Below are 13,551 nucleotides of genomic sequence, written 5' to 3' on the forward strand. Positions count from 1 at the left end.
CCTTTAAAGTGGTTTACCCCACCCATCCTGCCTGTTCTCTCATTTTCTCTTAGAAGCTAACAACATTTTCTGTAACACACAGTATCTAACACTCTTACCTTTCCTGTTTACCTCCTAACATCCCTCTCTGCTACTGCATCACAGCTCCAGGAGGATACCTTTCTGGATTTACACATACTTCTACCTCTTTCTTTTTCCCTTCTTCCATTCTCCATTCAAACCCTCAAGTCTTCCTTTTCATCACTAATGTGCAATTCGATACTAGACTCTCGTTTATCTATTCTTTTTGATGTTTTTAAATCCTATTTTTAAATCCCTACTTCTTGGGCTGCTCAAAAAAAGAACTAAGTAGATCGACTCAATTACTTTATCTGAGGCATTTAGTGTTTTCAACATGAAAAGTAAAAGAAGTGTTAGTTGCTCAGTTGTATCTGACTCTGTGATCCCATGGACTGTAGCCTGCCAGGTTCCTCTGTCCATGGAGTTTTTCAGGCAAGAACACTGCAGTGGGTAGCCTTTCCCTTTTCCAGGGGCTCTTCCTGACTTGGGGATGGAACCCAGTCTCCTGCATTGCAGGCAGATTCTTTACTGTCTCAGCCACCAGACGGTAAACATAGCTGCATATTATTTGTATAGTTCACTTAGCTAGGAAGGCTTAATCCAGCTTATAATGTCAGCAGGGAATAGGCATAGGCCTAATAAGGACCAGGTGAAGCCATGTTCAGAAACCAACTCCAGCAGCGGGACCAGTGTAGAACCTTGGGAAGCTCAGCTTACCTGAGAGGGTCTCCCACTTGCTGTTCTCCACTTCCTCCTTTTGGAGGTCATGAAAGCACAATATGTTTTTAGAGAGAAGATCCTGGCATAAGACCTCACAGTAAAGGGGGTTTCCAAAGCACCTGCGGAGAAGGTAACTGTAGAGAGGTAAGCAGGGGATTGCTGACTAAAGAGGCCCACTTGAAGAGAACCAAGCATAATGGTATTTCAAAATGAGGAATACTTCTTTTATTAAAGTCAGTTCCTGATGATATATACTAACAGATGGAAGCAGCAGCACAGAAATGTAAAAAGAAGTTTCTGACTGGTTTTGTAATGTATTTTGGCAGTAACTTTTCTTTCTTAACTATTTTGCTTCTGTCGATGTTAAAAGGAACTAATATCCCCCTGCTGAAGGGTCTGGAAGAAACTGGCCTGGCCACACATAGTGGAAAAATTAAGCAAGCCATCCAAGTCCTAACTGTCCTGTGAAAACCTGGGTGAATGGTTCAGAGAGGCAGCCCTTTTACTGGGTTACTAGAAGACTGTCTACTCTTAAATCCACTTCTGGGCTTCATCATGGTTTCTAATGCACTTCTCTCCCCCAACTCTGGTGTGAGACCTGAGCCTTCTCTTATATTATGGCACTGGCTCCTCCCTTAATCAAGTGCCCCGCTAGTCCTAGCCACTCACATCTGCAGCTCTTGGGGGATGCTCACCACCCCCAGTTCCCAACATGCCATTCTCAACAGTGAGGTCATTGCCAGCTTCGAAATGGGCACCAGGACAGCTGGAGGGCTCTGCAGGAAGTCCTGGGCCTGGCCACACAGCGTGGAGGGAGGGGTCAATGTCATCACCACGATGATGGGCACACCGGAGAGCAATGTTCCCAAAAACTCCCAGGAAGCTGCATCCATATACTGGGCCTCGTCAATGAGGAAAATCAGCGGTGTTTCCCTTACTGCCTGGAAATAACAGGAGAGAAACAATGACAACCTCTGATTAGAAATGAAGTCATCTGATTTTCAAATCTACCATGAATTTCCCATCAACACCTTAAATGTCAGTACAGGCTGGTATTTTCAGAGTAAAATGTAAACTAAGCTCAGTTAATATTTTACTTTATAAATATAAAACAGAGCCTGTATATCTAATTCCTAAAGAAATGTACTGAGTTTCTTTGAACATGAAAATACTCTAACTGAAATATCAAACATCAAAATGTTCTCCAAATCAAACCTGAAGCTTTCAAATATTTCATTTTGGCAAAAGCTTCAAACTGTGTGGGAATTCATAGTATTTTTTATATAGTAACTTCCAAGCCAGGCTGCACATCAGAATTACCTGGGAGTGCTAGCTAAAACCACCAATTATCATGTTCCACTCATGTAGACTTTAATAAAGTATTCTCTTTTATCCACATTCTCCACCCACATTCCATTCCTCACTGCCACAGCTAATCATGCTAGTGTACTTATCATACCACCATCTGCTTGTATTGCATTCCTATAAAATGCACATTGCTGTTTTGTCAAGTAAAATGTTTTTATGTAAATGGTACTGTATTACAGGTCTCATTATTTCTCTTTTTACTCAGGATTTCAAAAATTGGTTTATAACATTGTATGTTTTATGTGTACAATATTGTATTTTAACTTCTGTATATACTACATCATGCTTACTACTGAAGGTATAGTTTCCATCCATCACCATATAGTTGATCCCCTTTAGCCTCTGGTAACCAATACTCAGTTCTCTGTATCTATGTGCTTGTGTTTGCTTATTTATTAATATTCAACATGAATGAAGTTATATGGTATTTGTCTTTCTCCATCTGATTTATTTAACTTACTATGGTGACCTCAAGCTCCACCCATGTTGTCAGAAATGGCAAGATTTCATCTTTTTTATTCAGCCATTCCACTTCTGGATATTCATCTGAAGAAAATACAAACACTAATTTTGAAAGATACATGCATCCCTATGTTCACTGCATCATTACATACAATAGCTAAGATGCAGAAACAACTGAAGTGCTGGCCAATGGATGAATGGATAAAGAATATGTGGTGTATATATATGTGTGTATATATATATATACACACTCAGCCATAAGAAAAGATAAAATATTCAGGATTATTTCTAGATCAAATAAAATCAGTGGTTATGTTATTATGGTGTTATGTTGTATGTGTTGTTATGTTTTCACCTTCTGCCTTACTTCTAATACTGGCACTATATATACCCCAAGTGTTTATCTATAAATTCATGCCAACACCTCCCTAACCTTCACAAACAAAACACTGCAATGAACCAGCTACCTGGGATTTATATCCAGGAGTGGAACTGCTGGGTATGGACGATGAATTTTATTAAAAATTTGACTGGTTACTTCAACATAGCTTTCCAGAATGGCTACATCAGTTTCTTCTTATACAGATCCTTGACTCTGTAATCCTAGAATGGGGACTGAGTATATGTATTTTTGATAAATAGAAGATAAAAGTTATCCACCTGCATCTAGAAATCACTGTTTTAAGTTATTAAAATTTCATTAAGAAACAGGACCAGGAAAGAGCAAAGACCTTTTCTTGTATGCTGTGCTGTAGGATGGATTCAAGGTTAAAGATAAATATAACAATGAAGATATCAATAAATATGCAGGCCAAGAAATGTCTAAGTCCAGGTAATATGTGGATAGATTAAAATGAGCATAAACCATTTCCACCTATTAAGAATTAATGGTATGTAGCAAAAATACCCACCTTCTGAAGCACTTCAAAAAAACATGCTTTAATCTTCTGTTGTCTGGCCAGGTCATCCATGTGTGAAACTTTGAAGGATAAGGGAAACTGACCGGGAAAATTAACCATATATTATCATTCAAAATGACAATCTAATAAAAATATACAGGTTCTCAAAAGCAAAGAGAAAATGATTCTATTTTGAGTGAGAATGGGTTTCTACAGGAGTGGACACAGGGTTACAAATACCAATCAAACATCAATATATAGTTCAGAGGGCGAGACTGAAAGTTCACTGGTGGTTAGAGAGAGACACCTCCTTTCCATGCTGAACTTTGGCAAACCCTTAAAGGATCATGACTGAGGAATAAAGTGACAGGTCAGACTTAGCAATGTCATTCTGGACAATTCTAGTACCCTAGATATTCTAAATATACCTAAATGAATGTAGCATGAGACTTGTGAGAAAGAACTGCAATGGACATTCCCAATATTGTGAGCTACCATGGACCTGAGGGCCAAGTGAGACTGCTCCTTGACGACTTCAGGTAAGGCTTGTCTTAAGACAGCAATATGCTGAGGGACTGGAAAGATTTTTGTTTTCTCTAGTTTTCATTAGATACAATGCCCTGCATGCTGGGTAAATTAGGAGAAGTGATAGAGGATGAATAAATGGAATTGTGGACCAGGGAATTCTTAGCCTACTTGCTATTGGGTACTACATAAATCCTAGATCACTGGAAGCTTTTGAGATTCAGATGCTGGTTCAGGTGACATACTCCATGACCCAGGAATGGAAAGAGAAGGTTAAAGAACAAGATGCTGTAACCAACTCAAGAACACATGGATATAACTGCTGGGTATACTTGACTGGTCAGTATCACTGCTTTAGCACTTTCACATTTACGATGCACCCTACATCCTCTAAAATTCATACAAAAACCACATAAAGTACTACAACTGTCATTTTGCAGGTGAAAAAAAAACGAGGCTCAGAGAGGCTAAGTGACTTGTGCCAAGATATACAACTAGCAAGTTTCAGAGTTGGTCCTAGAATCCATTCTCCTCAAAAAGGAAAAAGTCTGGGTTCTGGTGTCAAAGACTTTTCAAATCTCAATCCTGCCATTGCTAACTCTGTGTCCTCAGGATATATGCACATGTATGTACATATGGCTAAAGGGTTTTAGATTAGAAGACAACTGTAGGTCCCATTATCCACCAAAAATATCAGTAATATCAGTAATCCAGTTCAAGCAGCTACTGCCTTCGTTACCTTCACAAAGAAGAGGTCATTAAAAAGGCAGTGAAGTGGTTCTTCCACTATCTCACAGAGCTGTTTGTGGAGGCGCTCTTGCCGGTAATGGGCTGGGCATGTATCAATCTCAAAGAAGATGGCCATGAGGGTCTGGACGGCGTAGAAGAACTGCTTGGAATCTGCTTTCTTCAGCTTCAATGGCAACACCCTGGTGAACATTACTATGGTCACTGGGAGTCCCCTGATCCACAGAGAGGTCTCATTCCAGCAGCCCAAGGATGCCGAATCTAATGATACAAGAATCTCACCAGTGAGGCAAAGGAGCCCCAAGAGAAATACATGCTAAGTCAGAAAGCAAGAGTCTTTACCTGTGCCCTTCCTTCTGGGCCAGGAAGTTTATTTCAGCCAAGAGCTGACTTTTTCCACAGCCTTTTCCACCTTCATATAGAACTGCCTGTCCCTTCTTCTGGTGCAAACATTCCTGCTGTGCCATTCGGAAAGCTTCCAGTTCTTTCTCCCGGTCTGTTAAAGAGACAAGGAGCACATAACACTTCTGTACTTCTTAGCAAATACTTATTTATTTGAATTAATTTGTAAAGGTAATTCTCAGAATGGCTTTTCCCCCCAGAAACCCTGACAGAATTCCGTTACTTGATAAACCTTCAGATCTTTTTTTCCAGAAAATCAACTCTGGACTATACATGAATGTGTGTTGGGCTTGCAGGCTTGCTCCAGAGCCTAAGTAATAATATTGAGGACAACTAGGCAACACATGGACATGGGGGCTATATCTGAAGCTTTTTGTTAAAAAAAAAAAATTCCATTATAACTATTGAGTGTTCAGAGTCTATCACTGCTATGTGAAAATAATGGTCTAGTGGATATAGATAAAGCAAATATAAAGACCGGGAATACACAGTGTGCATGGAACACTCTCGGTGCTATCGTCACTCTCTCAGGATGAGGAATTTCCCTCTAAAGATTTCTCTCTAAAGATGAGAATCCTTACAAAGATTCTTACTAAATGTTGGAACTTGAAATGTAAACATCCAAAGTGGAAAAGAAATGGCAAGTCCTCCTCAAACTTAACATAAACTCACTAAGAAGGTTGCTCTCTATTTTCTATTACAACCTTAGATGCATTTAGTCTCTTTTTGCCTTTTAAATCACATTTTGCTTTTTAAATAACATTCAACAATCTACAAAATTATGATTTAAGGTAAAAAGGGAAACTTACCTAGCAAAGAGTGATTTTTATTTCTCTCTGTGGCTAAATGTCTCTTCCCAAACATTCTGGGGAAAAGGAAAAAGGGAAATGTGTTAATTAAAAATAGATTGGGATAAATAACATATTTTTAAATAGAGGACAAGTTGTCCTTACAAACAAATATTTTCAAACAATCAAAGAGGTCCAGAGTTCTGTATAAAAGTTTTTAAAAAACTAAAAAAATTTGCAAGGGGAGAAGGGGAGAAAAACTATTAATTGTTCCAGGCTCAGGGAAGTAAATAGTGAAAGTACACAAAGAAAAAAGAACATCTAGACTAGTGACCTACTACTACTATTCTCTTCCATGTTGCACAGAAGAAGTTCACTGAGGAATGAGCTAAGAGCTAAACATAAAATCTAAAGATCTCAGGCATGAAACCCTCCTCTTACGTCTCTTATTCCATCAGGCCCGTATTAGAAGCATTGCTCTAATTTCATACAATCAAGCACTGATTATTTCTATGCCCTGATTCTATAAAACAGATGGGAGTGAACTATCGCATAATGACACTCACATACATCTTCTATGGCCAACGTATTCATATATCTTCCCTGGGTTAGAGATGTTTTTCATCATTTTCTCTGGGAGTTTCTTGAAGTTGTAAGCAGGTAGCATAGATCTCAGATATGTTACCTCATCACAGGACACCAAACCCGGATAAGCAGTTATCATTCTTGCCACGAGGCTTACTTTTGGGCCAATAACTGTATCACAGAGACAGTAAAGAAAAGGATGGAGACTTTTTGATCACCTCCTCCATCTTTGCCCTCTAAATCACAGACCTAACAGTCCAAATATCCTATTCTACCTGTATATTCGTGTCTTGAAACTGCCCCAACCATGCCACAGAATACTGGCCCATTGGTGATACTGATGGAAACAAGCCTGGGGGTGAGAAAAATAAGAGTTGGTAACTATGTACTCAGAAGCCTCTAAGTCAGGCACCAGACTGCCACTCCCCTAGATCCAGAAGTCTAGTTTTAGAGTCCAGAATGCACACAGCCAGAAGCTGCTGTCAGACAGCACCACATGGTGGGTACAAAGTACTGAATATTAGGGAAACAGTCAAAAGGAACAAGACGTTTCTCCTTCTCTAGGAATTTCAGTTGAAGAGCTATTAGTAGTGAAAACACTAAAAATACCTTATGTGTGCTCTTTGAAGTACTTTCAAATTCATTACCTCACCTGACCCTTTGAGGGATAATTAACAACAAACATGTGAGGTATGTAGGGCAAATATTTAAAATCCATTTGACAGAAGAAAAAAAAAAAAAAACCTGAACCCATTAATTAACTTCCTAGAGTTGTACGAGTTAATGCTAGAACCAGAATGAGAATCCAGGCCTCCTGACTCCTAGATCAATGTTATTTCCACTATACCATGCTACTTCACATAAAATCCCAAACTGAAAAGTAGATCAATAGAACTATACAGGGTTAATGGATTAAATAATGCTAGAATGTGAGAGAAAAGGAATACTCAGAATGTCAGGCTGCTGATAGAAGCATTTCCCAAAATATGCTACTTAGAACATTCATCCTTCTGGGCTTTTATGTCTTGGCGTTTGGTGATCAAGTAAATTTGGGAAATGTTGAATAAGACAAAATACAGCAAATTTCTTCACTGTAAGACTACTCAGAAACTTTGATGTTAATGTATATTGTGAACCTTCAAGAAGGAAATATAGTTGCATCAATTCCCAAACATATATGACCATGAAGATATTTTCTTTCAGTATTTTTAAAGGGACAAATGTTCTACCAAACACACTTTAGGAAATTACTGAATCAGTAATTATCTTCGAGGGAAAAAAACACTGACCTGGAAACTAGATTTTAGACTTATCAGTGTCAAATTACTTGGGTTTTCAACATGACCTATGGGTCTTTTTACTTAAGTTAGGAGGCCAAGTGAGATGAACTCTAAGATCTTGTCTAGCTCTTAACATCTACAATGAAAATGAAAGTGAAAGTCACTCAGTTGTGTCTGGCTCTTTGTGATCCCATGGACTATACAGTCCATGGAATTCTCCAGGCCAGAATACTGGAGTGGGGAGCCTTTCTCTTTTCCAGTGGATCTTCCCAACCCAGGGATCGAACCCAGGTCAAACTAAGGATCAAACCAAGGATTGAACCAAGATTGAACCAAGAGCTAGACAAGATCTTGAGAGCTCATCTCAACATCTACAATATTCTAAACTAAAAAAGACTGGAAGGACCAAGTTATGGTCTAAGAGTCATAGAAGGCATGCTTAAAGGGATTGTAAGATAGTCTCTAATGACCAAAGAAAGGGCTAACAGCAGGACCCTTCAAGACCAGAAGTCAGTGCAAAATTTGGAAACAGAATAGACCGCGCTGGAAGGAATGGCTTAGCATACTCATACTGGAGGTACGACTGGGAAGTAGGCTGTAGTATCTGCGGATCTCAATAAGCCTGAAAGAACAACCATCACATACCTGGTGGCTCAGATGGTAAAGAATCTGCTTGCAATCAGGAGACCCAGGTTCAATCCCTGGGTCAGGAAGATCCCCTGGAGAAGGGAATGGCTACCTACTCCAGTATTCTTGCTTTGAGAATTCCATGGACAGAGGAGCCTGGTGGGCTACAGTCCATGGGGTCCCAAAGAATTGGACACAACTGAGTGGCTAACAGTTTCACTTTCACTTTTCACTGAGTATCTATGAAGCAACTGTAGCATCTTATCTATAAGATACCATGTTGGCCAAAAGGTTTGTCTGGGTTTTTCTGTTACATCTTATTGATAAGCCTGAACAAACCTTTTGGCTAACCCAGTAAGAAGTTGGATGAGACAATCTCTAAGTTTCAGTATGAAAAGGGAATATTTGTATTTTGTAACAGGCAGCTATGAGGTAATGAAAATAACACAGGTTTGAGGACAGAAGATTTGGGTGTCATTACCAGTTCTGCTACATGCTAGTAATTTCTCTTCTGTGGCCTTAGTTTCCTCATGTGTAAGAGGATATAAATGTTCACACTGGCAGCATATACTAACATATTTCAAAAATGTTAAAGTATTATGAAAGTACATGATATAATTTTTATTCATCTTGAATAAGTATGGCAAGCAAACAAATCTTTGACTCAACGTTGACATTAGGAATGACTGTTTTTCAAATCTATTCATGTACACACTTTCCTTATAGCTTTCTAGTGAAAAACAAAACACAAAAAACGGTCATTTGAAAAATTCCAACCAATCATGTCATAGTTGCACAACTTCATTAGGACTAGGCTTTTGTAGGTGGGAGAGTGGTGTGGATACGGAGGCAGGAGATCAGTTCAGTGTGAATTCCAGAAAAATAAACAGGACTGGGAAAGACCAAGAGTGAAAGCCAAGAAGAAGAATGTTAACCAGCTGTGGTCCCTTCCTATTGAGGTAATTGCTCCACAACTTTCGTTTCTTCCCCTCCCCTCCCCAAAGACAGGCAGCCATCTCTTCACGTACAGATATGTTAGTTGTATATTGATTTACATACTGGTTGTTCCTTTGAAGCGTTCTAGCATCTTGCCATGCATGCTCTGTACCTTCCCCTCTCCTACCCCACTGGATGAAAGCTTATACCCATTTCCCCTGGCAATCTAGCACATGGTTTTGTATCTAGTGATTTCTTAACATATCTTGTCTCCTGACTTCCCTTAGCATGTTCCCTCCCCTTAGGCAGACTCTGGATGCTCTCGACCCCTGCTACTTGTGACCACCTCCTCCCCTGCCTGCAGAACCCCACTGGGTCTGAGAAGCTCCTCTCTGCCCCACCTTCCTCCTCACTTTGTCTCAGCAAGATTCTCCCAGCAGAAGCTGAAGATGTTGAAGGAGCTTTCCAGGGCGTGTGCACACTCGTCTGGCTTCTTGTCCCCAGGAAGGCCGAAAACACAAAGGAACATGCAGCCCTGAGACAGGGGACAAAGAAAGAAGAGGGAAGTTGACCTGGGGAAGAAATACAGCTTGCCTCAACTGAACTAGCTTCCCTGATTGAAGCCAGACCCCTTCCTGGCTGGGTTTTCTATTAGACATGAAGGAGTCTATAAGATTCATGAAATTGAATCCTAGGCCACATCAACATGGAAATTTTTAAAGAAGAAGAGAAAAACTTCATTTAACTATATAAAGAACTGAAATTTAAAACCCAAGAGAAATATGTTAAGAACTTTCAAAAATTCAATTTCTAGTGTCTATCTTTGAGAGAGAGCATCTATCAGTGAGAGAGAAACTGGTCATAAGATTATTATTCCTTACTCACCTTTAATGTTAACATGTCAAGTTCCCTTGTACTTACTGTCTCAAACATAAAGATCCGGCTCAGCTGGCCACCCCCTTTCTCTATCACTGTGGAGATGTACAACGCAGCCTCCTGGATAAGATGACACAAATGCAATATCCACGCTGTCTTGTGGAACTCGAGGTTGACCAAAACTATAGTCACAGTACGGAATTCAGATATATACTCCATAGGCTGGCCTTCATCAATCTACAAAGACACAGTGAGTCACCTTGCTGTATCTTCAATTTCAGTATCATGTTTAGGCATTTAAATTCTATATTCCATGGTAAACACGAGAAAATAACTTTTGGATATTAGACAAAAAACTTAAAATTCAGGTTTAAGAGACACAGAACATGTATCAACTAGTGCACTTGGAGTCAAAATCATTTGACTTTAAATCTAACCTACTGATGAAATTTGCCAAGCTTTTCTATTTTCCTCTCTAAGACATAGTTTGATATATCTAATTCTATTAGTCATTATATCACTTACTACAGGATTCACATATACAGAATCAATCAACACATATTTACCAAGCATACACTCTATACGCTATTTATAGAGTATTAGTTTCCAGAGGGACAAACAAAAACCAAATATGGTTTCTACTTTCTAGGACTGAGAAATCTAAACTTATAAGACATGTCAGTAATTGGTGTAGATGGAAAAATCTGCTGGTTATTACAATGGGGAGGAGATGAACTGGATCAATATGAATGGTTGTCACATATGTACATGTACACTCATTTATATAAACACACACTGCCTACACACAATGACTCAAGAACTAGGAAACAACCTTCTTCAAAAGGTTTTTCATTATGTGCTTCCGCAGGGTTTGCTCAAGTGCAGAATCTGGATCCAACTCCAGGGCGGTTCTTAGAATGTCTGAGAGAAGGAAAGCAAACAAAATGTCTCCAGCCATGCAGAAAATTAATATCTGAAATGGGCATGGGTAGTATAATAAAGGACAAAGTAACTTACCAGCACTTGTCCGGTAATGTGGCAGATAATCGAGGCACTTGTAAAAATGCTCATCAAAATCAAATGGGTCAATGATCCGCATATCTCTTAACTATAGAAAGGGAACTGCTCAATTCGGTGTCCACCCACCAACCGGATTACCTTTGGTCCTTTAATAGAGGGCTGAGGATGGCATTTCCCTTGTTTATTGCTTCTTTTTTCCACCTTACTATTCTGCCTTATATTCCTGGGAGAGTATCCCCCACCTCCCTCCAAAATAAAGTTCCAGTGGTTACTGGTTTGGTCTGGTGTTGAGCACTGCCAGAGTACTGCCCTGTGTAGCAGGAAGTACTTTCAGGACTTCCAGTGGATGCGACCAGCCTCCTACCTTCACAGCTTCATCCTCCCTCATGATTTCCACTTCAAACATGTACTGCTCACAGAGCTTCCAGCAGTTCCAGGACAGGACAATCTCATTTGCTTGAGCCAACCGTTGAGCTAACCGGACACCATCAACATCCCGCCCAATCACCAAGAGGTACTGTCGCTGCTCATCTCCAACAATAACCTGGGAAATCCGACCTGCAGACAGACCTATCCAGAGAAAAGAAGACAAGTGATGACTAGACAAACTCGGCTGGCAAACTATGCAAAGGGTGGGGGGGTGGGCGGGGTTGGAATCCCTACATTGCTTTATGCATCATACCAAACTCATTGCCCACAGCTGCAGAAGTATTAGGTGAGCTCACCCTCAAAAATAATACCTTGCTCCAGATCTCCTTCTGTGTTAAATATACCTAGAGGCAGACATTCAAACAAGCCTGTGTTGTATGAGGGAAGAAACTCTTGGATCCTAGGCATCCAAGAGTCTTCTCTCTAAATTGCTCTTCTAAAAGATAGCTAGGTCCTGATGGCAGAGACCAAATGGTTAGGCTAAGGAACTCTGCCACTCTGTAACCATACCAGCTCTCCTCATACGTAACCAGGACTGAGAGAGTAGACAATCAGTAGTTTACCACGAATGGGCTTTGCCATACCCATTTTTTCGGCCTCCTGTTTTTCTTGCTCTGGAGGATTTTTTATTGTTAATAACAGCTGAAAAACTGGCTTGCTTTCTGGGAAAGACATGACAATAACAAGGAGAAGTATGCCCTTAGGTAAGTCACCCAATCCACCCAATCCAACAACAAGGGAAAATCAATTTTAAAAGAATGACAGGGGTATATACTTTTGGTATACAATTTTGGTTTTTACAAATGTCTGTAAATTTGAAAACACAGCAATGTAAACCATATAAAATGAAATACAGGGAGGAAAAAAAAACAATGAACATAGCAACAGCAAGCTGTGGGACAATTTCAAGTAGTCTAGTAGGTATATAACTGAACAGAGGAAGAGTTAAAAGTTATTTAAAGAAATAACGGCAGAACATTTTCTGAATGTTACAAAAACTAGAAACATGTAGAACCAAGAATCTCAAAGATTCTCAAGCATAAGAAAAATTAAGAAAACTGTACCAAGGTGCATCATTATCAGATTACCTAAAACAAGTGATAAAGAAAATATATTAAAAGCAGCTGAAGTGGAAGAGAAGAGACAATATATACAAAGAAACAAAAATAAAGCTTTTTTGTTGGAAACACTGCAAGCTAGAAGACAACAGAACAGCTTTCATGTAAGAGGGGAAAACTCTGTCAATCTAGAATTCTATACCCAGGGGAAACACCCTTCAAAAACAGAGGTGAAATATGTTTTTTTTTTTTTTTTTGCAGACACAAAAAACCATATCTCCAGCAAACCCATACTATGAGAAATGTTAAAGGAAGTTCTTCAACCTCAAACAGACAATAAAAAATGTTGATTAGGACATGGAGAAATTGGAACCTTCATACATCGCTGGTGGAAATGTAAAATGGTACAACCACTTTGGTAAAAAAAAAAATTAACAATTTCTGAAAAAGGTAAACATGCATCTACCATCATGATCCAGCCCTTTCACTCCTAGGTATTTAACCAAGAGAAGTAAATGCAAATGTCTATACAAAGACTTGTACACAGATGTTCATGGCAGCTTTATTTGTAATAGCCCAAAATGGATAACAATGAATGATGAATCTCAAATTATGCTGAATTGAAGTAGCCAAAAAGTACATACTGTATGATACCATTTATATAACATTATTTAAAAATTAAAAATAAACTCTAAGATAGAAAGGAGATCTGTGGTTGTTAGGGGATAGGAAGGGAAGGGAGGGAAAGTTTATAAAGGGAAAAGTTTAG

General features: G+C 39.3%; 1 protein-coding gene across 13 annotated transcripts in view; it reads right to left on the reverse strand.

The window, feature by feature from the left end:
• LOC110146774 (adenylate cyclase type 10-like) overlaps positions 1–13,551 on the reverse strand; it is a 36,223-nt gene that overhangs the window by 16,629 nt on the left and 6,043 nt on the right. For 10 of the 13 annotated variants that reach the window (XR_011483925.1, XM_070456466.1, XM_070456467.1 and 7 more), the window contains exons 5-16: positions 11,660–11,865; positions 11,108–11,383; positions 10,321–10,512; positions 9,813–9,934; positions 6,832–6,908; positions 6,538–6,727; positions 5,993–6,048; positions 5,124–5,277; positions 4,774–4,963; positions 3,522–3,608; positions 1,450–1,721; positions 778–914 (exon numbers count right to left, since the gene is read on the reverse strand). Coding sequence is in view for 12 of the 13 variants with exons in the window: in XM_070456466.1 (XP_070312567.1) it covers positions 778–914; positions 1,450–1,721; positions 3,522–3,608; positions 4,774–4,963; positions 5,124–5,277; positions 5,993–6,048; positions 6,538–6,727; positions 6,832–6,908; positions 9,813–9,934; positions 10,321–10,512; positions 11,108–11,383; positions 11,660–11,865 (1,959 nt within the window). In the remaining variant the exon portion in view is untranslated. Of the gene's footprint in view, positions 1–777; positions 915–1,449; positions 1,722–3,521; positions 3,609–4,773; positions 4,964–5,123; positions 5,278–5,992; positions 6,049–6,537; positions 6,728–6,831; positions 6,909–9,812; positions 9,935–10,320; positions 10,513–11,107; positions 11,384–11,659; positions 11,866–13,551 lie in introns of those variants that run through there. The other 3 variants (XM_070456465.1, XM_070456464.1, XM_070456474.1) reach the window with 3 other exon arrangements.

Source organism: Odocoileus virginianus, chromosome 27 (genome assembly GCF_023699985.2).
Source record: "Odocoileus virginianus isolate 20LAN1187 ecotype Illinois chromosome 27, Ovbor_1.2, whole genome shotgun sequence".
In the NCBI taxonomy this organism is placed as follows: domain Eukaryota; kingdom Metazoa; phylum Chordata; class Mammalia; order Artiodactyla; family Cervidae; genus Odocoileus; species Odocoileus virginianus.